Source organism: Myotis yumanensis, unplaced genomic scaffold, assembly GCF_028538775.1.
Source record: "Myotis yumanensis isolate MYYU_CA2020_CCGP unplaced genomic scaffold, mMyoYum1.0.hap1 SCAF_3, whole genome shotgun sequence".
In the NCBI taxonomy this organism is placed as follows: Eukaryota; Metazoa; Chordata; class Mammalia; order Chiroptera; family Vespertilionidae; genus Myotis; species Myotis yumanensis.
In genome coordinates this window covers 23069578-23097092 of record NW_027223754.1, presented here as the reverse complement: position 1 = coordinate 23097092, position 27515 = coordinate 23069578, and the positions used below count along the sequence as shown (strand labels likewise).

Here is a 27515-nt window from a genome sequence, read left to right as displayed (position 1 = left end):
GGTCCCCTCAGCCTGGCCTGTGCCCTCTCGCAGTCTGGGACCCCTCGGGGGATGTCCACCTGCTGGCTTAGGCCCCGCTCCCTGGGGGATTGGGCCTAAGCTGGCAGTCAGACATCTCTCTGGCAGCCTGGGAGCCCTCAGGGGTTGTCCACTTGCCAGCGGGGAGCAGGCCTAAGCTGCAGTTGGACATCCTTAGCGCTGCTGAGGAGGCGGGAGAGGCTCCCACCACCACTGCTGTACTGGCAGCCATCAGCCTGGCTTATGGCTGAGTGCACTGACCACCAGGGGGCAGCTCCTGCATTGAGCGTCTTCCCCCTGGTGGTCAGTGTGTGTCATAGTGACCAGTCGTTCTGCTGTTAGGGTCAATTTGCATATTACCCTTTTATTATATAGGATAGAGGCCTGGTGCATGGGTGGGGGCTGGCTGGTTTGCCCTGAAGGGTGTCCCGGATCAGGGTGGGGGTCCCGCTGGGGTGTCTGGCCAGCCTGGGTGAGGGGCTGACGGCTGTTTGCTGGCTGGCCACAGGCCCTTCAGGGTGGGGGTCCCCGCTGGGGTGCCTGGCCAGCCTGGGTGAGGAGCTGATGGCTGTTTGCAGGCTGGCCACCTAAGCTCCCAGTGGAGGCTGGCTGGAAGCAGGTATCTGGGATTTATTTATCTTCTATAATTGAAACTTTGTTGCTTTGAGCGGAGGCCACAGCCAGCCAAGGCAGGCAGGAAGCTTGGCTTCCTCCATCGCCGGGGCAACCAAGCCTCCTGCTTGTTCCAGCTCCATGGCTGCCGGCCGCCATCTTGGTTGGGTTAATTTGCATATAGTCGCTCTGATTGGCTGGTGGGCGTGGCTTGGGTTGTAGCGGAGTTGTGGTCCATTTGCATGTTTCTCTTTCATTAGATTATTACTACTATTTTAGTAATATAAAAAATTAAAATATACCATCTTTATCAGGGATTTATCAAGGACATAGGTGTGAGAATATTTGGTGGCCTGTACTGAGTAGTTTTAAAATTAGTGGGTTAAAAACACCTAACTTCCACATCCTACTTGTCTTTCGTGGTCAGACTGCCTCCTTTCCTAGTGAACATTGTTCTTCTCAAATGTCTTTTATAATTATAATGGTCACACAGTTTAATTCTTAGTTACCTTCTGTTCTCCAGGTTCACTATTATTTTGAGTCTTGCCCATAAAATCTTATCTGGTCTATTGTGCTATTTTAAACAACTTTAGGTGAAAGTTCAAGTTTTTCACAAGCTCTTCTGCCCAGCATTGCACTCCAATGATACTAGCCAATAGATATTGAGCTCTAACTGTACTCCAGGCAATGTCCTAAGTACTGCTCATGGATTAACTCTTAATTCTTACAACACAAGGTAAACAGAAAATTATAAGTATCTACAGTTTCTTGATAAGGAAACTGAGATTTAAGGAGATTAAATTGCCTAAATTCAAGGCTTGGATCTGGTTTTTTAATCTGGCAGTTTGATTCTGAGCCTATGCTCACTAAAGAGCCCCCCTAATTCTATAAGGTCTTAACTTTGATGTCAGTCAGTACGTCTGGTCTTTGGAGACTGGCTCCCAGGCTCCTGTAATTATAAAAATCACTAGAGGCCTGGTGCACAAAAATTTGTGCACTGGGGGTGAGGGGGGGCCCCTCAGCCCGGCCTGTGCCCTCTCACAGTCTGGGACCCCTCGGGAGATAACGACCTGCTGGCTTAGGCCTGCTCCTGGGTGGCAGAGGGCAGGCCCAATCCCTAGGTGCAGCCCCTGGTCGGGCTCAGAGCAGGGCCGATTGGGGAGTTGGGGCGCCGCCCCTGTCATGCACAGAGCAGGGCGGATCGGGAGGTTGCGATGCCACCCTTAGTCACGCTCAGGGTAGAGCCGATTGGAGGGTTGGGACAGCGCCCCCTATCACACTCAAGGCAGGGTCAATGGGGAGGTTGCGGTGCCACCCCCTGTGATGCACAGAGCAGGGCCAATCAGGGGGTTGGGGCGCTGCCCCCTGTCATTCACAGAGCAGGGCCAATAAGGGGGTTGGGGCGCTGCCCCCTGTCACTCACAGAGCAGGGCCCATCAGGGGGGTTGGGGCTCCGTACCCTGTCACACACAGAGCAGGGCCCATCAGGGGGTTGGGGAGCTCCCCCCTGTCACGCACAGAGCAGGGCCGATCAGGGGGTTGAGGAGCGCCCCCCTGTCACTCACAGAGTAGGGCCGATAGGGGAGTTGGGGCACCGCCCCCTGTCACACACAGAGCAGGGCGGATCAGGGGGTTGGGGCGCTGCACCCTGTCACACTCAGGGCAGGGCCGATGGAGAGGTTATGGCTCTACCCTGTCACACACAGAGCAGGGCCGATCAGGAGATTGGGGAGCTCCCCCCTATCAGGCACAGAGCAGGGCTAATCAGGGGGTTGGGTTGCCTTTCCCTGTCATGAACAGAGCAGGGTGGATAGGGAGGTTGTGGCCCCGCCCCCTGTCACACACAGAGCTGCAGGGCGATCAGGGGTTTTGGGCGCTGCCCCCTGTCACACTGATCCTGGTGCTGGGATCCTCGCTGCTCTGCTGATCCCGGTGCCGGGAGGCATATTACCCTTTTACTATATAGGATAGAGGCCTGGTGCACAGGTGGGGGCCGGCTGGTTTACCCTGAAGGGTGTCCTGGATCAGGGTGGGGGTCCCCACTGGGGTGCCTGGCCAGTCTGGGTGAGGGGCTGAGAGCTGTTTTCCGGGTGGCGAGTGACTAAAGCTCCCAACCGCTCCTTGTTTTCTTTTTTTTTTTTTTTAATTCTGGGCCAGCTTTAGCTCTGAGGCCTCACTGCTGAAAACATCGATACAATGTTGCGGTCCGGCTGGGTTTCAGTCCGGCTGGGTTTCAGTCCTCAGGTTTCTGGGGTTTTGTTTACCTTCTTATTTGCAACATAGTACATAGTTGCTTAGACTTGCATTGAGAGGCCAGCAAGTGAGGCGGGGAACGTTGGAGTCCGCAGCAAGCAAGCCTCATGCTTGCTTCAGTGCCTGGCTGCCAGCCGCCATCTTGGCTGACAGTTAGTTTGCATATACTCACTGATTAGCCAATGAAAAGGATAGCGGTCGTACGCTAATTACCTTGTTTCTCTTTTATTAGTGTAGATTGTAAAGGAGTTTAGTTATAGTCCTAAAATAGCTTTTTAAAAAAATGATCAAAACTGCTTTCTTGATTGCATTATTGTATTATTTGGATAAATAATATGAAAATGTGTGTGTCTATTAATGCTTGAACTTTCTAGAAAATATACTGTGGACTATTTGGTTTAATTGGTCAGAATATGGTGTCAAGATTTAATGCAGGCTTCACCACTTTACCTTAGTCAAATTACTGATTTTCCCAACATTTTACTTTTCACATTTTCAAACTTTTAAGAAAGTTAAAAGAATATTACAGTTCACACTTGGATTAGCCAGTTGTTAACATTATGCCTTCTATGTGTATGTACTTTTAAATCTTAAACCATTTGAAAGTTGTGGATCCCATGACACTTTAAATATTTCAGCATGGTCTCCTAAGAATAAGGACATTCTCTTATATAAACAAAATACTATTATTGTCATACCCTTGAAAATTAATAGCTCCATTGTTTAATAGCCAGTCCATATTTAAAATTATCAGTTTTCTCCAAAATATGTATATTTTATCTGTGGGTGTGTGTTTAAATCCAGGATTTAATCAAAGTCTGTGCATTGAATTGGGTTGTCTAAATCTTGTCTTTTAAAATCTAGAATGCTCTTTCTTTCCACCTGTGGTTTTTGAAGAGCTCAGGCCAGTTGTCTGAGAGTATTTTTACCTTTTGGGTTTGTCTGATTGTTTCCTCATTTTGAGATTTAGTTTACCTCTGTATAATTTGGGAGGTTAATCTGGAAGCTGATCTCGTATATGACAGGAATGAGAACCAAAAACATAGGTTGCATCTTGTCAAATGTCAATAGTTAACTTGCCTTCAAGTTGGAAGTTTGAAGAACTTTTGAATTCCACCTGTATAGTTGCCCCATGTGTATTTACAGAACTTTAGAGCATACCTCTGTGTCTGTGAGCTATACATTTTTGCCAAGGGTCAAATTAGGGTAATGTTTCAATTTTAAACTATATATGAAGAAATAATTTTTAATATCAGCATTATCAGTATTGTATGCTAGTTAGGATCACAGACTCTGCAACCAGACTGCCTTGATCGAGGCCCATTTCTGTCATTTAAGAACTAGTGTTGCGCATTTAAGCAAGTCATTTAACCTCTCTGTTCTCTATTTTCCCCATCTATAATGGAACTAAATACTAATATCTACCTGAAGGTTGTTGGGAGAATTAAATGTCGTATTGTATGTAAAGCATATAGAATGGTTCCTGGCATATACTAAGCATGATTTAAGTGTTGGTGATGGTTATTGTAGAATAGTTATTTTGGCAGTGACTAAGTAATAAAGTACGTGAACAAAAGAAATGAATCCTCTCAGAACGTATAACTGAATGCCACCTATTTTACAGAGGTGTTATGAAAATTAAATGAGATAATGTATAAAGCGCTTGTCCCAGAGTAGCTGCTAAAAAAATGAGCTTGCTCTCTGATACCTCTACCCCTGTTCCACTATAGAGCAGTATGGGCAGTTTGATTTCTTGTTTGCTCGTATACATTTGTTTAAAATTTTAGAAACTTCTAAAAACTTTTGCTTTCCCATTTGCTAACAGAATAAACAGCAGTTGTTTAATTGGATACACCTTTAAAAGTGTATTGTCGCCGAAACTGGTTTGGCTCAGTGGATAGAGCGTCGGCCTGCGGACTGAAAGGTCCCAGGTTCGATTCCGGTCAAGGGCATGTACCTGGGTTGCGGGCACATCCCCAGTAGGAGATGTGCAGGAGGCAGCTGATCGATGTTTCTCTCTCATCGATGTTTCTAACTCTCTATCTCTCTCCCTTCCTCTCTGTAAAAAATCAATAAAGTATATTTAAAAAAAAAAAGTGTATTGTCAGATCCCCCACCCCATTTGCTTTTTGGGTTACATACCTTATTACAGTAAATCCTGCTAGAACCAAGATGGTAGACATTATTATTATTATTTCATTGTTTTTTTAGAGAGAGAGGGGAGGGAGGGAGGGAGGGAGGGAGGGAGGGAGGGAGGGAGGAAGGAAGGAAGGAAGGAAGGAAGGAAGGAAGGAAGGAAGGAAGGAAGGAAGGAAGGAAGGAAGGAAAGAAGGAAGGAAAGAAGGAAGGAAATTTGGTGACCCGACTAGGGATCAAACCTGCAACCTGGGTGTGTGCCCTGACCAGGAATTGAACCTGCCACCTTTTGGTGTACAGGATAACACTCCAACCAGCTGAGCCACACTGGCCAGGGTAAGATGGTAGACATTATTAATCAGTCACAGAGTTGAACTGAGCTGTAGCATCAGAATCCTTCTTCATAGTATCCCAGGTATCTATAATCAGTTCATAAGACTTCATGCAGTAGTGAAATCCTCTGCTTTAGAGCTTTCTAGAACAAATGTTTATGGAATTATCAAAATAATATCTGACTCTGTTAATCCTAGGTCTCAAGATGTGGGCTCATCAAACCCTATGAAAAAGCAGTGTAGTCTTAGAGCATTTCCTAACAGATGATTTTCTATATTATAACGTTCTTACATAATACGGTCATCTTTAGACATCTTCTAGATGGGGTACAATAATTTTAAGAATATAATTAATGACTATAATGCAAAGATTATAGTGCAATAACTTGAAAAAGAGTGTGCATCAGAATCAGCTGGAATGTAGTCTTAAAAATACTCATGCTCTAGCCTTGGCTGTTGTGGCTCAGTTGGGCTTCATCCCATGCATCAAAAGGTCACTGGTTCAATTCCCACTCAGGGCACATACCCAGGTTAGGTTGTAGGTTCAACTCCCAGTGGGGGGGCTTGTGGGAGGCAACTGATCGATGTCTTTTTCCCTCTCCCTTGTCTTCTGCCTCTCCCTTTCCCTTCCTCTCTAAGAAAAAATTCAATAAAAACATATTTAAAAAATGCTCATGCTCTAGGCCTCATCCCAGATTTATTGAATCATATTTATCAGTAGATAGACCTTGACATATGCATTTTGTAAAAGTATCCCAAATGATTCTGCTATTTATACTACTGGTTAAAAACAACTAGATACTGGAAAGAGTCTAGAGAATCAGATATCTTCACACACTATTGGTATGAATGTAAATTGCTGTAGTGCAAACTATAGAATATTTTTGCAGTCTCTCAAAATTTCAAATCTGTATGATGGGAATACATATGTGCACAAATATGCAGTTTTAAGAAAGTTTCCTGTAGACCTGTTTATAATCTCAAACAATTGTGACTAGTTAAATGATTGTCAGTACACAAATGGTTAAATACATTATGGTAGATAACACAGTTGTTTACTTTAAAGCAGCGGTTCTCAACCTGTGGGTCGCGACCCCTTTGGCAGTCGAACGACCCTTTCACAGGGGTCACCTAAGACCATACTGCATATCAGATATTTACATTACGATTCATAACAGTAGCAACATTACAGTTATGAAGTATCAACGAAAATAATTTTATGGTTGGGTCACAACATGAGGAACTGTATTTAAAGGGCCAGAAGGTTGAGAACCACTGCTTTAAAGAATGAAGTATGCATGAAATTTATACATACTGATGTAGAAAGATATATAGGATATATTGGGTTGAACAAGCAAGTCACAGAATAAACCTTGTTTTTTAAAAAAAAGATATTTTTTACTGATTTCAGAGAGGAAGGGAGAAGGGGAGAGAGAAAAACATCAATGATGAGAGAGAATCATTGATTGGCTGCCTCCTACATGCCTCCTACTGGGGATTGAGCCTGCAACTCCAGGCATGTGTCCTTGACTGGAATTGAACCCTGGACCCTTCAGTCCACAGGCCGATGCTCTATCCACTGAGCCAAACCAGCTTAGGCCTAAACCCCATTTTTAAAATTGTATATGTAAACTAGAGGCCCGGTGCACGAATTCGTGCATGGGTGGGGTCCAGCCAGCCTGCCCCGATCAGGCTGAGCTGGCTTTGGGGAGGGGACGTGGGAGGTTGGCCGGCCCCCGATCCAGGTGGGGGGCCTCTGGTCGAACTCCCGGTCAAACTCCTGGTCGAGAGGACAATTTGCATATTAGCCTTTTATTATATAGGATGTATGAAGAAAGATTTGGAAGAATACCCAGTAAGGTGTTTATAGTAGTTTTTCATGACATAGAAGAATGGTGATGATGAAGGAGAGCAATAGGCATTTATACTTTTGTATTTAAAACTAGGGGCCCAGTGCACGAATTCGTGAACCTTGAACTGTGGGCTGTGAAGCTGCCGTGGGCACAGGGGTGGGTCTCAGCCCATCCTCCACACCCCTGCCTGGCCCCTCTCTGCCAGCAGCCCCGCTCCTGCTGCCGCCCTGATGACGCCGGCCCTGCTCTCACCTGCTGACAGTGCAGAGTGATTGGGATCGGTGCCAGGCGCCGGAAGCAGGTGTGAGCAGGGTTGTCGCCAGCAACGGATGTGAGAGGCAGTTGCCGGCCCCGATCTCCCCTCAGGAGCAGAGGGAGGTGGAGAAGCCCTCGGATGATCAAGGCTGGCAGCTGCTGCTCGCAACCGCTGATGGCGCTGGCAGCGGGTGCAAGCGGGGCTGGCACCAGAAGTAGGTGAGAGCACTGGGTGGGACCACGGCATGTTGGAACAAAGAATTTTCAGAGGCTTGTCCCGATGACAGTGACCAGCGCCCTGCCTTGGTCTGGAGCCCCCGTTCACCCGTTCCACCATCCTGCCGTGGCCGACGCCCGCCATGTTCCACGTGCACCCCATGGTGGTCAGCACAGGTCATAGTGACGGGTTGTTCTGCTGTTTGGTCTATTTGCATATTAGCGTTTTATATATATAGGTACTTGCAATAAGATTTTAGTCTTTTTGTAATGACAAAAGAACCACTGGACACAACATGAATGATTTAAAGGAAGCTTTGAGGGACCTAATTTATATGTGTCTGAACTACATATATTGCAAATACCAGGCTTAACATTAGAATTATGATCTCTAACTTGGAAAACAGAAAGCTATCTTGCATGTTTACAAAGAGAATAAAAATTGTACTAAAATTATTTTGAAAGTAATTGGGATTTTTTAAGCATATAAGACTTTAAGATAAAAATGTATTTGTGTTGTGTTACAATTATATTGGCTACCTGTTTTAAAAATATTTAGTGTTTCTGCATATCCGGATATGAAAATTGGGTTCAGAATATTTTAGTTTATTACTTTTTCAATTGATTAGCTTTTAGCTTGTGCGGATATTAATACCTTTTAATTTCCCCTTTTAAAATTTTAGGCCCGATGAGAAAAAGGGAAAGTTAAGGATGCTGGAGCAGAACAATGGATTTCTCTTTCTCTTTCATGCAAGGGATCATGGGAAACACAATTCAGCAACCACCTCAACTTATTGACTCCGTCAACATCCGTCAGGAGGATGCCTTTGATAACAGCAGTGACATTGTTGAAGATGGTGGCCATACACCATATGAAGCTACCTTGCAGCAAGGCTTTCAGTATGCACCTACAACAGAAGATCTTCCTCCACTCACAAATGGCTATCCACCATCAATCAGCATGTATGAAACTCAAACCAAATACCAGTCTTATAATCAGTATCCCAATGGATCAGCCAATGGCTTTGGTGCAGTTAGAAACTTTAGCCCCACTGACTATTACCATTCAGAAATTCCAAACACAAGACCACATGAAATTCTGGAAAAACCTTCTCCTCCACAGCTACCACCTCCTTCGGTACCACAAACTGTGATTCCAAAGAAGACTGGCTCACCTGAAATTAAACTGAAAATAACCAAAACTATCCAGAATGGCAGGGAATTGTTTGAGTCTTCCCTCTGTGGAGACCTTTTAAATGAAGTACAGGCAAGTGAGCACACAAAGTCAAAGCATGAAAGCAGAAAAGAAAAGAGGAAAAAAAGCAACAAACATGACTCATCTAGATCTGAAGAGCGCAAGTCACACAAAATCCCCAAATTAGAACCAGAGGAACAAAATGTAAGTTGAAACATCGTTTTGAAAAATTCTGTAATGTTTCACATTTACTGGAAATCCTAGAGCTATTTTTCAGTTTTTATCTCTTTAAATGTAAATATTTCTGATAACTTCTTTCTTCTAATCTCTTATAAGGAGCTTAGGCTAATACAATAAGTGCTGAGAAAATATTTGTTGAATAAATGAATGGACATCATTAGAGTGAAACAATATTATAACATGTGGCACTAAGAACTTGCTTTTTATGTTTCTTTGTCTAATATCTTTATTTTTATTTGCTTCTAACAAACTTGTTTCTGAAAATGAAGAGTAAAGGCAAAGAGAAGATGTTTGTTTATATGTTTTTTAGACCAACTTTTGCCAGTAGATCCTAGATTCCTAGATTTAGCACTCCCTACTATTGTGTTTGCTACAAAATAACCTAAAGCAATAAAGGACCTCTTTTTATTAAAATCAGAGTTTGTTTTTGTATATATTGATTAAACCTCCAGCCACAGTTTTTAGAAGGATTATCCTTCTTAGGTAACTTAAGGTATATGCTTGCTTTTCAGTTGATAGGTTTAAAGCAGAATTTAGGTAAAGCCCATACGTTGCATCTGGTAGATATGTTTCTTAGGACTTCTTAAATCAACAGGTTCCCCTCACTGCTTTTTTTCTTACAATGTATTTATTAAAGAAACGGGGTATTTCTCCTTCAGAGGGTTTCATATTCCAGATTTTGTTGATTGCGTCCCAATGGCATCATTAACAAGTTCTGTCCCTATATTTCTTGTAAACTGGTAGTTAGGTCTAGAGACTCACTCTCGTTTAAGTTTTTGGTTCATATTTATTCACACTTTTTGTTTTAGTAATCAGTGTCACACGACAGTGGAAAGAACCATGGTAACACCTAATCTTGTGATCCCTCATGTGGGTTGGGCACCTTCAGGCATGATTTTTTTTTTTATACATTATTTTTTAGCCACATCCTCCCATCCCTTCCCTTTTGACAACCCATCAGCTTGTTCTCTCTATATATGGGTCTATTTCTGCTTTGTTTTATTTATACATTTATTTTGGTGTTGTTTTTTATAGTCTACATATATGTGAGACTAGAGGCCTAATGCACGAAATTTGTGCTAGGGGCTCAGTCCTCGCAGCCACGGTGGCTGCTACCTCAGCCCTTGCAGCCCCGGCTTCTTCCGGATGGTCGTCCAGAAGGTCGTTCGGCTGTCCAGTCTAATTAGCATATTACACTTTTATTATTATAGATTATGTGGTATGTCTTTCTCTGTCTGACTTATTCCACTTAGCGTAATACCCTCTGGGTCCATCTATGTTGTCACAAATGGCAAGATTTCATTCTTTTTTTATTACTGAACTAGAGGCCCGGTGCACAAAAATTTGTGCACTGGGTGGGGGGTCCCTCAGGCCGGCCTGTGCCCTCTTGCAGTCTGGGACCCCTCAGGAGATAACGACCTGCTGGCTTAGGCCTGCTCCCAGGTGGCAGAGGGCAGGCCCAATCCCTAGGTGCAGCCCCTGGTCGGGCTCAGAGCAGGGCTGATTGGGGAGTTGGGGCGCTACCCCATGTCATGCACAGAGCAGGGTGGATCAGGAGGTTGCAATGCCACCCTCAGTCACGCTCAGGGTGGGGCCAATTGGGGGGTTGGGGCACCGCCCCCTGTCACACTCAAGGCAGGGTCGATGGGGAGGTTGCGGTGCCACCCCGTCACGCACAGAGCAGGGCCAATCGGGGTTGGGGCGCTGCCCCCTGTCACGCACAGAGCAGGGCCCATCAGGGGGTTGGGGAGCTCCCCCCTGTCACGCACAGAGTAGGGCCGATAGGGGAGTTAGGGCACCACCCTCTAACACCCACAGAGCAGGGCCGATCAGGGGGCTGGGGCACCGCCACTGTCACACTCAGGGCAGGGCCAATGGGGAGGTTATGGCTCTACCCCGTCACACACAGAGCAGGGCCCGTGGGGGGAGAGGAGTTGGGGTGCCGCACCCTGTCACACACAGAGCAGGGCCCATCCGGGGGTTGGGGCGCCTTCCCCTGTCACGAACAGAGCTGCAGGGCGATCAGGGGGTTTGGGCGCTGCCCCCTGTCACGCTGATCCCGGTGCTTGGAGGCATATTACCCTTTTACTATATAGGATAGAGGCCTGGGGGCCGGCTGGTTTGCCCTGAAGGGTGTCCTGGATCAGGGTGGGGGTCCCCACTGGGGTGCCTGGCCAGCCTGGATGAGGGGATGATGGCTGTTTGCAGCTGGTCACACACCCTTCAGGGTGGGAGTCCCCACTGGGGTGCCTGGCCAGTGTGGGTGAGGGGCTGAGGGCTGCTTTCAGGCTGACTGAAGCTCCCAACTGCTCCTTTTTTTTCTCTTTTTTTATTTTATTCTGAGCCAGCTTTAGCTCTGGCTCTAGCTCTGAGGCTTTGTATCTGGTTTGTTTGCCGTTCTATAATCGAAACAATGTATAACTTCAGCTCTGAGATCCCGGCTGGCTGAAAGCTGGTTTCAGCTTCTTATTTGCAACATAGTAAATAGTTGCTTAGAGTTGCAACTCAGAGTCCGGCAAGTGAGGTGGGGAACGTTGCAGTCTGCAATCCCTAGAGCAAGCAAGCCTCATGTTCGCTTCCAGCTGCCTGGCTGCCGGCCGCCATCTTGGCTGACAGTTAATTTGCATAAGGATACGCTGATTAGCCAATGGGAAGGGTAGCGGTCGTACGCCAATTACCATGTTTCTCTTTTATTAGTGTAGACTAGAGGCCCGGTGCACGAAATTCGTGCACTGGGGATGGGTGGGGGGTCCCTTAGCCCAGCATGTGCCCTCTTGCAGTCCGGGACCCCTCCCTTGTTACTGCCCACCTGCTTGCTGCTTCCTACAGCTTGGCTTGCTGCTCCTTAGTTCTGCCACGAAGGCCTTGGGTCTGCTGGGTGCCGGGCCTGCGGGTTTGTGTCTCTGATACCCCCAGCAGCCCCAGCACCAAGGTGGCGGGCCTTGGGGCTGCTGGGTACAGGCCCCCCATTGCGTGTTTGTGTCTTCTATCAGGCCCCCAGCAGCCCCAGCAGCCCCAGCACCACCTAAATAACTTAAGGGAAACTTTATTTAGTCTTCTTTTAAAAGCAATCTAGTTTAAAAATGAGTTGCAGTTAAGACAGAACAAAGAACATGGTACCTAAGAGTGAGATAGACTGACAGAGGAGAGGCTGGGCACTGGTTAGGGGCTTACATGCCAACTGTTCTCCACCTGAGAAATGATGTAAAATCGGTGTCTTTAGTTTTCTGCTTAATCGTCTTCTCCAGCACTGAGGTCAGAGGAGCCGCCTTCCAGCCTGTAGGCTGCTTCTCAGAGTCAAAATTTTCGCCATAGGCCTCTGCCTAGGACAGGACCTCTGCACCCCCAGGGTGCATAAACACACAGGGCTTCCATCAGGCTCTGCTGATCCCCGGGCGGGAGGCCTCTCGGCTCCGCTGATCCCGGGGCGGGAGGCCTCTCGGATCCGTTGATCCCGGGGCCAGGAGGCCTCTCGGTTCCACTGATCCCGGGGCGGGAGGCCTCTCGGCTCCGTTGATCCCAGAGCCGGGAAGCCTCTGGGCTCCGCTGATCCAGGCGGCCGGGAGACCTCTCGGCTCCGCTGATCCCGGGGCCGGGAGGCCTCTCGGCTCTGCTGATCCCCGGGGCCGGGAGGCCTCTCGGCTCCGCGGATCCCGGGTGCGGGAGGCCTCTCGGGTCCGCTGATCCCGGGGCCGGGAGGCCTCTCGGGTCCGCTGATCCCGGGGCCGGGAGGCCTCTCGGCTCCGTTGATTCCGGGGCCGGGAGGCTTCTCGGGTCCGCTGATCCAGGCGGCCGGGAGGCCTCTCGGCTCCGCTGATCCCGGGTGCGGGAGGCCTCTCGGCTCCGCTGATCCCGGGTGCGGGAGGCCTCTCGGCTCCGCTGATCCCGGTGCGGGAGGCCTCTCGGCTCCGTTGATCCCGGGTGCGGGAAGCCTCTGGGCTCCCCTGATCCAGGCGGCTGGGAGGCCTCTCGGCTCCGCTGATCCAGGGGCCGGAGGCCTCTCGGCTCCGCTGATCCAGGGGCCGGAGGCCTCTCGGCTCCGTTGATCCAGGGGCCGGAGGCCTCTCGGCTCCGCTGAACCCGGGGCCGGGAGGCCTCTCGGCTCCGCTGATCCCGGGGCCGGGAGGCCTCTCGGCTCCGCTGATCCCGGGGCCGGGAGGCCTCTCGGCTCCGCTGGTCCCGGGGCCGGGAGGCCTCTCCGCTCCATTGATTCCAGGGCCGGGAGGCCTCTCTGCTCCATTGATTCCGGGGCCAGGAGGCCTCTCGGCTCCATTGATCCCGGGGCCAGGAGGCCTCTCGGCTCCGCTGATCCCGGCCTGGCTGCGGTCGCCATCTTGCCTGACAGTTAATTTGCATATACTCACTGATTAGCCAATGTAAAGGGTAGCGGTCGTACGCCAATTACCATGTTTCTCTTTTATTAGTGTAGATAATATTCCTGTGTGTGTGTGTGTGTGTGTGTGTGTGTGTGTGCGCGCGCCACATCTTCATTCATCTTTGATGGACATCTATCTAGATTGCTTTCATATATTGGCTATTACTAGTAATGCTATAGTGAACATAGGGGTGCATATATCTTTCCAAATTAGTGTATTTGTTTTCTTTAGATAAATGCTGAGAAATGGAATTGCGGGATTGTATGGCAGTTCCATTTTTAATTTTTTGAGGAATCTCCATACTGTTTTTCATAATGGCTACACTAATGTACAATCCCACCAACAGTGCACCCAGGTTCCCTTTTCTCCTCATCTTCTCCAGCACTTGTTGTGTATTGGTTTATTGATTTATTTATGACTAGAGGCCTGATGCACCAAATTCGTGCACTAGGGGGTGGTGTCCCTCAGCCCAGCCTGCACCCTCTCCAATCTGGGACCCCACGGGGGATCTCTGACTGCCGGTTTAGGCCCAATCCCTATAGTTTTCTTATTTACTTAACAGATATCCATTGAGTACCTACTGTGTGCTAGGCACTTAGAATTAAAAGTAGGGCAATGAATGAAAAGTAAAGATGCCTGCTTTTTGTGTGCTTCTATTCTAGTGTGTACATATGTAAGTTCAGATGAAGAAAATAAAACCAGGTAATGAGATAAAGAGTAATCAGGGACACTAGCTATTATGGTGTCTTAGTTTTGTAAGAACTGTAAAATGAAGGCTTTGGAACTAAATAGTTTCTTAAATGCCTTTCAATTTCTTATATTGTTTATTAAATGCCCCACACAGAACTTACCTCACATAGTATCTTATATTGACTATTAAGTAAATGAATAAACAAAAGAAGTTAACTTTTTGCACTCCAGATATATTCACTGTAGCATTCTTCCCTAGATCTGAAATGAAAATATATGTGATGCACTATGACCTTTGGGAATCACAAAAATGCACAAAACTGAATTTGGTTTTAGCTCAGTTCTTAAGAACTGTCTTGCTGGCTCCAACTTGCTTTTGCTGTAGAGAATCTGGCAAGTAGAAGAATGTCCAATTTTATTTAATAGGCTAGACTTTTTCCCTTTATTGATAAAATGACTTAAAATATATCTCAAAATAGAAATAGGGCTGGATGCAATTAGAGGCAGGATAAGACAGGCTATTTTTCATATCTACTTTTTGCTTTATTGGAATCTAGGAAAAATTCAGTGCAGTGATATTTCTAGTAATCACTCTGCAATGAGATTTTAAAGCCAATTCTGTCTTTGTTGGATATCTGCTATGCTTTATATCACTTAAAACTTCAGTTAACTATAATATCCAGGCATCAGAAAGGCTAGATATAATTTAAGAGTTATGGTTATTTTCTTTTTTAGTAAATCATGTGAAACAAATTAATATTTCATTATTTAGGATTATATAATATCTTCAAGTAAGGGAATGTCAATTTGTAGATACAGATGTAGAACCTGGCATTGATTGCATTAAATATTAACAAGGCCATTGCCTGAAAGTTGAGTGTTTGGGGGGGCGGGGGGAGGAATGTAGGTTTTTTCCTTATTTCTCTCCCTCTACTCACTATCCTCTCTTTTCCTTCTCCTTTTCTTCCTCGCCCATCCTTTTCTCCCTCCCCCATTCTTCTCTTTCTCCCTTCCTTCCTATCTTTTCCTTCAAAGAAATGAAAAGTTAAGTTCTTATAAGTTGAATTTTGATTAATTAAAATTTTATCACATGTGGAGGGCAGTTAGAAGCTTAAGAAGTGCGTGCCAGCCCTGACCAGTTTGGCTCAGTGGATAGAGCATCGGCCTGTGAACTGAAGGGTCCCAGGTTCGATTCCGGTCAAGGACATGCAGGTACCTTGGTTGCAGGCACATCCCCAGTAGAGGGTGTGCAGGAGGCAGCTGATTGATGTTTCTCTCACATCGATGTTTCTAATTCTCTATCCCTCTCCCTTCCTCTCTGTAAACAAACAATAAAATATATTTTAAAAAAAAGAAGAAGAAGAAGCCCTCGCTAGTTTAGCTCAGTGGATAGAGCATCGGCCTGCAGACTGAGGGGTCCCAGGTTCGATTCCAGCCACGGGCACATACCTGGATTGCAGGCTTGCTCCCCAGTAGGGGGCGTGCAGGAGGCAGCCAATCAGTGATTCTCTCTTACCATTGATGTTTCTTTTTTTTTTTTTTTTTAATATATTTTATTGATATTTTACAGAGAGGAAAGGAGAGAGATAGAGAGTTAGAAACATCGATGAGAGAGAAACATCGATCAGCTGCCTCCTGCACATCTCCTACGGGGGATGTGCCCGAAACCCAGGTACATGCCCTTGACCGGAATCGAACCTGGGACCTTTCAGTCGGCGGGCCGACGCTCTATCCACTGAGCCAAACCGGTTTCGGCACCATTGATGTTTCTATCTCTTTCTCCCTCTCCTTTCCTCTCTAAAATCAATAAAATACATTTTTTTTAAAAAAAAGAAGTGGGTGCCATAAAAATTGTACTTTATTCTGACAGTAGAACTTGAAAGCTAGAGCTCCCAAGGCTCTTGCTTGCTTGTTGTTGGTATCATGCTTTTGCTAAGCTCTATAGATAGCTACTGATGCGCACAAATTAATGTTTTGTAAACTTATGTTTTTTAATGGCATTTCCTTAACTAGAACATCTGTTTTGCTTCATTCAGGACAGTTTTAAAAAATGTTTTCGTTTTTGACACCTTTGTGCCTCCTGGTTGTCACTAGGGGTCCAAACCTTGGGTGTTTAGCATTATAAAGGCTTAGGAGTGAAAGTGAAGCCCCAGTAAAAGTGCTGACTCCACTGGACAGTTCCCTTCCCCCAGCACCTTAGGGAAGCATAATGAGAACTGTGTGCCTGCAGGAAAAGTTTGGAATGTTTTTCCTCAAGCTGATATATATTCATAGGTTCTTTTTTGAGCAAACAGAATCTCACTTTAAGATTTCACTTTTTCTTTTTTATTAGTATTCGATCTACAAGTATTTCCTCCCAATTCTGAGCTGTTTGGCCTGAGTGGCTGTTATTTAGAACAACCTAAGTATATCTTCTCAACAATGAAAAAATGTCCAAACATCTAGGCAGCAGGAGACCTCAGATCACTATTGAAGTTGTATATTTTTTAAAGCTGCTTTAGCTGTTTTTACTCCCACCAAATTAGAAACATGTGGAAGTGTTTCTGCATTTCTTCCTCCTCGGCAGGTGTAATGCCTCAGGCATGTGAGTGAAGGCCCTGTTCAAACATTGGTCTTCCACCAGCACCTCTGGGCTTATCCACTAATGCTAGTCTCATTAACTTTTAGCTTGCCAGTTTTACTTATAAAAAGCCAAAGAGCTGATTCAGTCCCATTAGCACTACGTTAGGGGTTATATTTAGTTTTCTAGCCTCAGAGTATTAGGTCTTAAAATTCTTAGAACCTGTTCACATGTAAAATGTTCTTTTTGTACATATTTTTTAGTTTTTAAGATTATGAACTTAAGCAGTTATTCAGAAAATTAAAAAATGGACAATTTATTTTGCCTTTAAATTTTTCTTTTCACCTTGGCCAGTGTGGCTCAGTTGGTTGGGCGTCATCCTGGGCACCAAAAAGTTGCTGGTTCAATTCTACGTCAGGGCACATGTGTGGGTTGCTGCTGGATCCCCAGTAGGAGGGCCTACAGAAGGCAGCCAATCGATCTTTCTCACATCAGATGTTTCTCTCTCTCCCTCTCCCTTCCTCTCTCTAAAAATCAATACAAATATTTTTAAAATTTTTCTTTTCACCTTAAAATATTGACGTAAGTTTTTGGTTCTTTTAGATAATAGGATTTTGCTTAATGTTTTGAAAAATTTTAAGGGTTTTGAATTCTGCCAAATTTGATGCATATTATTCATATTAATAAATTGCTTGGGTTTGAATAAAAGTAATAGACCAAATTTTTAAAGAGGAGTATTTAGAATAATGTAATTTTGTTTCAGCTGCTCTCTTAACATTTTTTTCCTGTTTAAGAAACTTCCTGTGATTCTTTCCTGGAATAGAGATCTTTCCATGTGGAATCAACTAAAATATGAAAAAGTGGTATATACATAAAGTCATAAATTTAGTACCAAAAAGGTATTTTCTGCCCTTACTGGACTTTAATTACTCTTAAGCTTATCTATCCTTTGAACAACTAAAGAAAGTGGATTTTATTTGTTGACATTTTCTGGCTTCTTATTTTTTCTTGAATTTAAATGTTTGACCATTTTGTCTTAAAAACTTCTCTCCTTAATTAACTTTTGTGTTACTATGCTATCTCTTGGTTTATCCTTTTACCTTTCTTTTGAGCTCATTGGAGATCTCTAAATGCCACCTAGATAATTCTGTTTTGCTCATGCATTAGCACATTTTCCAATGTATGAGCAGAGTATTCCTATTCTATCATTGCAGCATCTTTATTTGACTTCTTTTTCCTTCTTTTAGTTATATGGTTTTGAAAGCTGGAATAAATCTTCTTGGTTCTCTTTCTCTCCCTTGCCATTTGTTTTCTTTTAAAATGACTGCGTAAAAAAAAAAAAAAAAAAAATCAATTCTAGGAAAGTGATTTTAACAGTATTTCAAGCCAGCCTGAAGGAAACACGAATAATCTAGAACAAAACAAAAAATTAAATAAAGATAAGACATTTGAGTAATTTAAAAGTTTTGAAGGAAATTCTGTCCTTAATCCAGAAAGGGAAAAAAGCTAATGGGGTTCAGACCAGTTCTTACAATAGTAAGATTCTGTTGTTTGGCAAAGATTAGTTACTCCTTACCTATCTGCCCTCTAAAAGAGTTATAGAGATTTCTTACACCCAAACATCATGAAGATTAAATGTGGGGAGGATGACTCACTTTCTTGACTACATTTTTGCTTCTTAAGTGGCCCTGTGTTCCTGCTGTAGCTTGAGAATGAGAAACCGAGGTTAAGGTGTAAGCTACACCTATAGACTGAAATGAAGCTACCTAATGGGCCTATGCAAATGTGAACAGTATTTCTAAACTGCTTTATTATTTCACTAGTGATCAGGCAAAACATTTTTTCTTTTGAACATAGATATTTTTTTCCTTGCTCAGTTGAGTGTGTCCTATTATATTAGATATTTTGGGTACTACCACAAATGCATCTGATGGAGCTAATTTTATGCCATCAACAAGTTGCTAGTACCTTCTTTCACCTGGGCCATTTCCATTATTTTTCTTAACCTCCTATTAAACGTTTTGCTTCTCCTCTTACTTCCTTCCAAAATATTCTCCATATAACTGCTAACATTATCTTTTAAAAACAAATTGGCATGTTACTTCTCTACCTAATCCTCTTCAGTGGTTTTTCGCTACACTGATGATAAAACATTTGAACATGGCTTACAAGGCCCTTGTAATGTAGCCTGCATCTCTACTTTCATCTTGTACCCTCTCTCCTCTTTGGGGCAGTTAAGTCAGTTGTAATGGCCTTCTTAAAATTTCTGCCTTTTTTTTTTAACCTCAGGGACCTCACATATGCCACTTCTTTTTGGAATGCTCTTTCCCCCACTTTCTACTAGACTAACTCCTCTTCCTTTGATTTTCAGATTATAATTTACTTTCTGAGGCCTTTCCTGAGCTTTGTATCTAAAGATATACACACCCACATCCAAATCCTTACACTGCCCTACACACCCACACACCATTATTTTTCTTCATATATTTACATTGTATTAGTATATTGCTTGTGTTTTTGTTTGTTTAATGTCTATCCTACACAACTGTAGAGTTCTATGAGGTCAGGGATCACAATCTGTTTCACTATTGTATACCAAACTTCTAGAACAGTTCCTGGAAAGTTGTGGGCACTATTGAATGAACAATTAATACTTGGGCTTGGGGATATAATATTAGTCTAGCTTATAATTTCCTACCAATTAAAAATCTTTTTACAATTAGCTTTATTTAATAAAACTTTGTTTTTACAACAGTGTTTTGTTTTTTTTGTTTTTTTATTTTATTGATTTTTGACAGAGAGGAAGGGAGAAGGATAGAGTGTTAGAAACATCGATGAGAGAGAAACATCGATCAGCTGCCTCCTGCACACCTCCTACTGGGAATGTGCCCGCAACCAAGGTACATGCCCCTGACCGGAATCGAACCTGGGACCTTTCAGTCCGCAGGCCAGCGCTCTATCCACTGAGCCAAACCGGTTAGGGCTACAACAGTGTTTTAAATGTCTTTAATTAATTGAATGAGAATTTTGAGTAGCTTCTAAAATTAGCCATATTTTTTTGCCCTGGTTAGGTGGCTCAGTTGGTTGGAGCATTGTCCCATACACCAAAAGGTTGTGGGTCCAATCCCCAGTCAGGGCAAATATAGGAGGTCACCAGTCAATGTTTCTCTCTTACGTCGATGTCTTTCTCTCGCTCTCTCTTTCTCTCACTCTCTTCTCTCTCTCTCTCTCCCTCCCTTCCTCCCTCCCTCCCTCCCTCCCTCCCTCCCTTTGTCTCTCTAAAAAATCAATAAATATATCCTTGGGTGAGGATAAAAAAATAAAATTAGCTATATTTTTTAATGGAGTTAAGACCTTATTTGATGGATATATTCCTCTTTCTAAACCATCTAAATTAAATTCTGTTCTTTGACAAGTGAGAGATTTTTTAAAAATTTACATTACAAAAGTAATTTGCTTTTTTACAGAAAATGCAGATAATGCAAAAGTATAGTTCTTCCCTCATGTTTTCCTAATCTTATTTCCCAAAGATAACTGCTTTTATCAATTTGGTGTACAGTGTATCAGATAAAAAGTAGGAAGATGTTGGTAGACAAGTAGATTACTGACATGATACACTTCTATAGTTACCATCCCTCTGCTTAGATTTTTCTCATTTTTTGTATTTCTGTAGAATAGGTTCCTAAAATATGGGAGATTAAAGAGTGTACATAATTTGAATTTTGATAGATACTTTTAAATTACCTCCCCAAGGATTGTAGAAATTCATTTTTAAGTAACAGACTTGTGGGTTTTGTTATTAGAAAAGCAACATGATGTTTATTATTATTATAGACAGTTTGACAAATACAGAAACGCACACACACAAAAAGTCACTTATTCCATCATGTGGTGGTATCCTTCTAGTCTTTTTTTTCTGTGCACATAAAAATTATTTTTCCAAAGTTGGAATCATGTTTCTCGATGAGAGAGAAACATCAAATTTGCAATTTGCTCTTTTTAAGTAGCATTATGTTTTTATTTTCTCATGTCATATTAAAATGTATTTATATTATTTTACTGTCTAGTTATACCACAATTAATTTAACAAACTCTACATTTTGAACATCTAGACTGTTTCTAATGCTCACTTTTACAAATAGCACTGGTGTGTATATCTTCATATATATATGCTTTTTCAATATGTTTTTAGAAGTGGATTTGCTGGTTCAGAGTCTGAAAATTTAATGCTTTTCATACATTTTTGCCAAATTGCTCTTCAGAAAAAATCCAAGCTACATCTTAGCAATTTCAGAGTGTTCATTTTTCTGCTCCCTGCTAGGTTTAAAAAACAAACAAACACCAAAACAAGCAAATTAAGAAATTCAGTTTTAAAAGTAATAAAATAGATGGGAGGTATAGTTATGGTGTAGAATAGAAAATGACTGTTAAGACATAGCATTAAGTATTGCATAAGTTGTATTCTTACTCTTTACATTATCCAGTTAATAAGTGTCCTTTATTCTCTTTGCTATATTTAGTTTTCTTTGTAAGTGTGTGTGTGTGTGTGTGTGTGTGTGTGTGTGTGTGTGTGTGTGTGTATACCACTATTCTTTGGTTTACCATTTTATTCTTTTTCCCTATACCTTTTCATGTAGAGACCAAATGAGAGGGTTGATCCTGTTTCTGAAAAACCAAGAGAAGAACCGGTACTAAAAGAGGAAACCTTGGTGAGTTACTTTAATGAATACTGTCTAATCAAATATGGCATAAGATGATGAAAATAGAATGACTAGATTACAACGCATTTAACACATTATAGTCCATACTTCTTTATTTTAGAAGTTATACTGAAATAAATCTTATAACTGGTTTAAAAGGAAGATATTTTCAGTGAATTATTTTCCTTTCCAAAATTATAACCACTTTTTAATAGGTTTTGTGAATTCTCAAGATACCTTATAATGTGGTAATAGAAATCATCAATCCTATTTTTAATATTTGGAGTTGGGCTTATTATTTTTCTCCTCTCTTCCCTTTTGTTAGTTATGGATAGCAGGTATCAGGTAAAAGTATAATTGAAGGTAATTCTACATGGAGAGCATGTTAAATGTACTTTGTACATAGTTTCTTCTTTAAAATTTCTCTGCTGATGTAGTTTTATGACCTTTTCCTACAGGTTCAGCCAATATTATCTTCTGTTCCAACAACAGAAGTGTCTGCTGGCATTAAGTTCCAGGTTGGCGATCTTGTTTGGTCGAAGGTGGGAACCTATCCTTGGTGGCCTTGTATGGTTTCAAGCGATCCCCAGCTTGAGGTTCATACCAAAATTAACACAAGAGGTAAGAAATGGTATAAATAGATATTAAGTAAAAGGTTGGAAAGGAAAAAGTGAATCTTAAATGTTGTATTTGAATGTAAGAATACACACATGACATATGATCTGACATCAAAATATGCACATCTACATCAGTTTTTAACCAGTGAAACACTTAAGGACACTTCTATTATAGGGTTTTTTAACGGACAGAACCTCTATAACTGATACAGTCCTTGTTTTCTCTTAAAAGGACTATATCAGTTATAGAGGCTCTACCTTAGGAATCTATAATAATAAAAGTGTAATGTGCTAATTAGACCGGACAGCCAAACGACCCTCCTGACGTCATCCCGAACGAAGCCGCTGTGGCAGGGGCCAAGGCAGAGGCAGTTAGGGGTGATCAGGCATGCAGGCTAGTGGTTAGGGGCAATGAGGCAGGCAGGCAGTTGAGCGATTAGGAGCCAGTGGTCCCGGATTGCGAGAGGGTGCAGGCTGGGCTGAGGGGACCCCACACACACACACCCCACCCTCTGTGCACGAATTTCATGCACCGGGCCTCTAGTGTTAAATATGAAGAAAGAAATTTTTATAATTTCTTTCACACAAGGAATATTTGTTTTATAATTTCTTTCACATTTTTTTAAAAAAGACCTTAATCTGACCTCTCATATGAATTCTAAAAGAAAGCAGTTGGATAACTATAAGATGTCTTACATGAGCTTTAATAGGCATTTTTAGCCAGATAAGTGTTTTTCATCCTGATAAATTTTGCAGGATTATTTTTCTTCCTCCACTCCATTTTTGAATCTACATTTACTGAGATATTCTTATATATTCAATATGACATAGAAGTATAGCTTGAATTTAGCTATGTAGCATCAAATCCTACCTTAGGAATATTAAATATTAAGAAAAGATGTGTTCTAACTTTTCTCGACTCCTGCTCCCAGATTTGACCAAAACACGTAGATTAGGTTACTGATGGCGTTTGGAATAGACTTGTGTAGTAGCCAGAGCCCTGTTCACTGTTCTGAGGAGAAAAAGTGTCTGAGTCTAAGTCTGGTGAGTCAGATTTGTGACAGAATCAACCATATTTGTAACTCTTATGTTGCACATCCAGGAATCTGCCCTGGTAAGGAAGGCAATCATCTCGTCATTATAACCTGCCTATTAAAGGTTGGGGTAACTGAAAGCATCAGTAGGGCAGGAGCAAGAAAAAAATTGTTGAACATCTACTTCTGTGTAAGACACTGTGTTAAACAGTTCTCTTGTATATTTTCTTATGCAGTCCTCTTAGCAGCAGCATTATAAAGTACATACCATTGTTATTCTTACGTTTCAGATAAGTTAATTGAGTCTCAAATCTTATTGTATACCCTCTCCTCTAGTACCATCATTTATATAAAAAGGGTGTTGGACTAGTAATCTCTGCAGATTTAATAATCTATAACTGATTCTATGAGGGAGATTAAAGAAACAAGTATTTTCCAAGAGGGCCAAGCCTTCTTAAATAAAACAATGCCTGTCTGTATCTGTGCCTCCAGAGGATGCTAAGATATATTATGTGAGATTTGTGACTCTTCAGTTCTCTCCCCTTAGAAAAGCATCCTTTTGAGGTTATATAAAGACCTTCACATTTAATTACTGTATGAGAACCTGCTAATTTCACCTTTTTATAGGATGCAAATGAAAGCACAGTTTATACCTCATCTATATTTCAAAGGACATATTTAAATTTAGTTTTATGAATTAATCTAGTCTGGTCTGGTACCTCCTGAGCAGTCTTCAAGTGGAGGAAAAATTGATTTTGTTTGTATTATTTGTGGCAACCAGAAATCTCAGAATTTAGGTTTTAAAAATGTCTATTCTGATTATATTTCAAATTTTCTTTTTTTCTTCAGTAGTTTTTTAAATAATAAGCTTTCTTGAGCTATGATTTACATACTATAAGATTCACCCTTTTAAAGTGTGCAATTCAGTGATTTGAGTATAATTATAGAGTTGTGTGGCCACCACCACTATCTAATTTTAGAACATTTTGATCAACCAAAAAGAAATCCCATATCTTTTAGCAGTCACTACCCATTCCTTCCCTTGTCCCCTAAGCAGCCACTAATTACTTCCTACTGCTATAGATTTGCCTTTTTTGGACATTTCACATAAATGGAATGCACTATGTGATCTTTTGTGTCTAGGTTCTTTCACTTAGCATAGTGGTTCTCAACCTTCCTAAAGTCGCGACCCTTTAATACAGTTCCTTATGTTGTGGTGACCCCCAACCATAAAATTATTTTCGTTGCTACTTCATTACTGTAATTTTGCTACTGTTATGAATCGTAATGTAAATATCTGATATGCAGGATGTATTTTCATTGTTACAAATTGAACATAATTAAAGCATAGTGATTAATCACAAAAACAATATGTAATTATATATGTGTTTTCTGACGGTCTTAGGCGACCCCTGTGAAAGGGTCGTTTGACCCCCAAAGGGGTCACGACCCACAGGTTGAGAACCACTGACTTAGCATAATGTTTTAGAGGTTTATCTGTGTTGTGGTGTGTTTTAGTACTTCATTCCTTATTATTGCAAAATAACATTCTATTGTATGGCTGTGCTGTACAGGTTTAAATGAAGTAGTTTTCTGAAAATCAAAAAACACAGCATAAAACTTAATTTTGTTATGTAGCACACATGATGCCTGTGAAGCATTTTGTGTTGCTTATTATCTAAACTGCTTTAAAATTTGCCTTGATTTTATATAGTAATCATTGGTTTCTATATTATTATTAGTCAGATTCTTACCATTGGAAGTGTATTCTTAAAGGTTTTCTTACATAAAATTTCACCCTTAAAATTCTTTGCAGGAGCATGTTGAAAGATGTTTGGCCCTAGCTGGTTTGGCTCAGTGGATAGAGTGTCGACCTGCGGACTGAAGGGTCCCGGGTTTGATTCTGGTCAAGGGTACATGCCCAGGTTGCGGGCTCATGCAGGAGGCAGTTGATCAGTAATTCTCCCTCAGTATTATCTCTCTCATCTATCTCTCCCTCTCCCTTCCTCTCTGAAATCAATAAAAATATATTCAAATCTTATCTAATAAAGAGGGAATATGCAAATTGACCATCATGCCATCACAACACCCACAGCAGAGGCAGGGTTTTCGTAACACAAGATGGCTGCACCCACAGCGGAGGCCGAGTTCCCGTAATGAGCCTTAAGGAGCAATCAGCAGGGACCTGAGGCTGCGTGGCACTGGGCCAGGGCAGGGAACCTGAGGCTGCGCCCCCAGCCCGGTGGGGCTTGACGGGGGACCTCAGGCTGCACCTCCCACCCCCAACCCTGGCACCGGACCAAGGGACCTGAGGCCACGCCCCCTGCCCAATGGAGCTTGACATGGGACCTCAGGCCGCACCCCCCCGCCTGGTGGGGTTTGACGGGGGACCTCAAGGTATGCTCCCATCCTGGTGCTGGGCCAGGGGACCTCAGGCCACACCCCTCCACCCTGGCGCCAGGGGACCTGAGGCCACACCCCCGGCCCGGCAGGGCTTGACAGGGGCTCTGAAGCTGCACCCCCCACCCGGCGGGCCTTGACAAGGGTGGGGCTGGCTGGGTCTGGATCTCGCCCAATGGGGGTGGGGCCAGCTGGGTCTGGGTCTTCCGTGATTTTGAGGCACCGTGGGTGGGCGGGGGACTTGACTCTGGGTCCTGCAGAGCACCCCAGACTCTGACAGGAGGAAGATTTTCATATACATTTTACTAATTTTTTTTCATCTCTGACACTTCTATTATAGAAAAAGCAAAATTAAAATATTTCCTCTAATTAATCCCCTTTTAATGTGCACAAATTTCGTGCACCAGGCCACTAGTAATAATAATAATAATGAAAGTTAATTTTAAAAAAAAGATGTTTGGATCACATGTCTATTTTAAGTTGTATTTCATTGTTTAGGTCTCATTTTAAGTTTAAAAATGAAATGCTTTTTCTCTTTATAACAATACAAAAATATATATGGTCAGAAGTGAGAGGTGTCCATAGTTTGTCCTCCAGATATGTAAGTACTATTAAGAGTTTGAGAGTAATTCTTTTTCTCTGCATAGTGTAAGTGTAGTTAATAGATATGAAAATAAACATTTTTATTGAGTTTTAAATGGTATCACATTATACCCATTGTAACTTTTGATCATAATATATTTTTTAAGTTTAAAACTGGATGGTTTTAACTTTATATTATCTTTCTTATATAAAAACATTTCCTCAACATTTTTCTATTGGAAAATTTAGTCCATTATTCAGAGAGAGAAATGCTTATTTCTCAATCTTTCAGGTCTTTCAGTTTTACACTTTTATTTTATGGTTTTCCAGACAACAGGAAGCAAAGTACTAACAAAGAGGCACATAGTTTCATTTTTTTCATCCATAGTAAATGATTTAATAGATAAAAAAGTTGAAAATAAAGAGTAAAATGAGTTTGGGTTATATATTAGTTTTAGTTTTTAACTATCAAGTCCTTTGGGATTGTCTGTTTGCTTCTGAATAAATAATTCTGAATCTTGGAAATAGATTATGTCCTATGATCTTTCAACCCTGTAACTCACCACCCTATCCTTCAAACTCACCTATTAGTTTAGGTCAGGGGTGGGCAACCTTTTTGTGAGTGTGTGCGAAAACCAGCAAAATCCCTGACTCAAAAATTCTTCTGCGTGCCAACCCTAATTTTTTGAGAACATGTTACACCTACTTGATATCTCTTAAGGTGTACGTATGTGAAAAACCTTGAAGAAATAATAAAATTTATTCGAACGACAAAAACACAGTATATGATGATGAAAAATACATTTATTTTTTAATGTATACATGTACACTGATAGTCCGACAGAAAACTTTATGACTCCGTTTGATATTATCAGTGGGACTTTTGCTGCTGCATCACTGATGACAGATTTTACATCAGGTTTATATTTCATGACCTTCAGAGTTATGCACGAGCTACTACCTTCATCCGTCAGGCTACTCCAATTATGAGACTTAACAAAATTCATCACTGAGAACAATGATTCACAAGCGTATGTGGATGAAACCAAAACTGTGGTCGGATCTAGGAAGGCAGGGAGAGTTAAGGCAGAGGCATAGAAATTGCTCTTCCCCTCTCTCGTCAATGGTCTTTAAGATAACTTGTTATGTAAAATTATTTATTTATCTAAGATGCACCTACACTGAATTTATCTGAAAAATAAAAAAGTCGATATTAAGGGAAAAATTGTAAATGGAAGATTATAAGAGAGGGTTTCGCGTGCCAGCAAAAGTTACTGGTGTACCATGTTTGGCACGTGTGCCAGGGGTTGCCCACCCCTGGTTTAGGTTATATTTCTGTTTTTGTCCCTCAATACCTTTGGACTTTTGATAAACCTTCTTTGATTAATTATAATAGAATCTGTGCGTCACTCTTCTTTCTCAGATTAAAACATACAGAAATCCGAA

General features: G+C 42.3%; 1 protein-coding gene across 5 annotated transcripts in view; it reads left to right on the top strand.

Annotated features, from left to right (window-relative positions):
* NSD3 (nuclear receptor binding SET domain protein 3) overlaps positions 1–27515 on the top strand; it is a 118067-nt gene that overhangs the window by 25680 nt on the left and 64872 nt on the right. For all 5 annotated transcript variants that reach the window (XM_070408410.1, XM_070408414.1, XM_070408412.1 and 2 more), the window contains exons 2-4: positions 8359–9074; positions 21374–21445; positions 21895–22057. In XM_070408410.1, the coding sequence (XP_070264511.1) occupies positions 8403–9074; positions 21374–21445; positions 21895–22057 (907 nt within the window). In that variant the 5' untranslated portion in view covers positions 8359–8402. The remainder of the gene's footprint in view (positions 1–8358; positions 9075–21373; positions 21446–21894; positions 22058–27515) is intronic.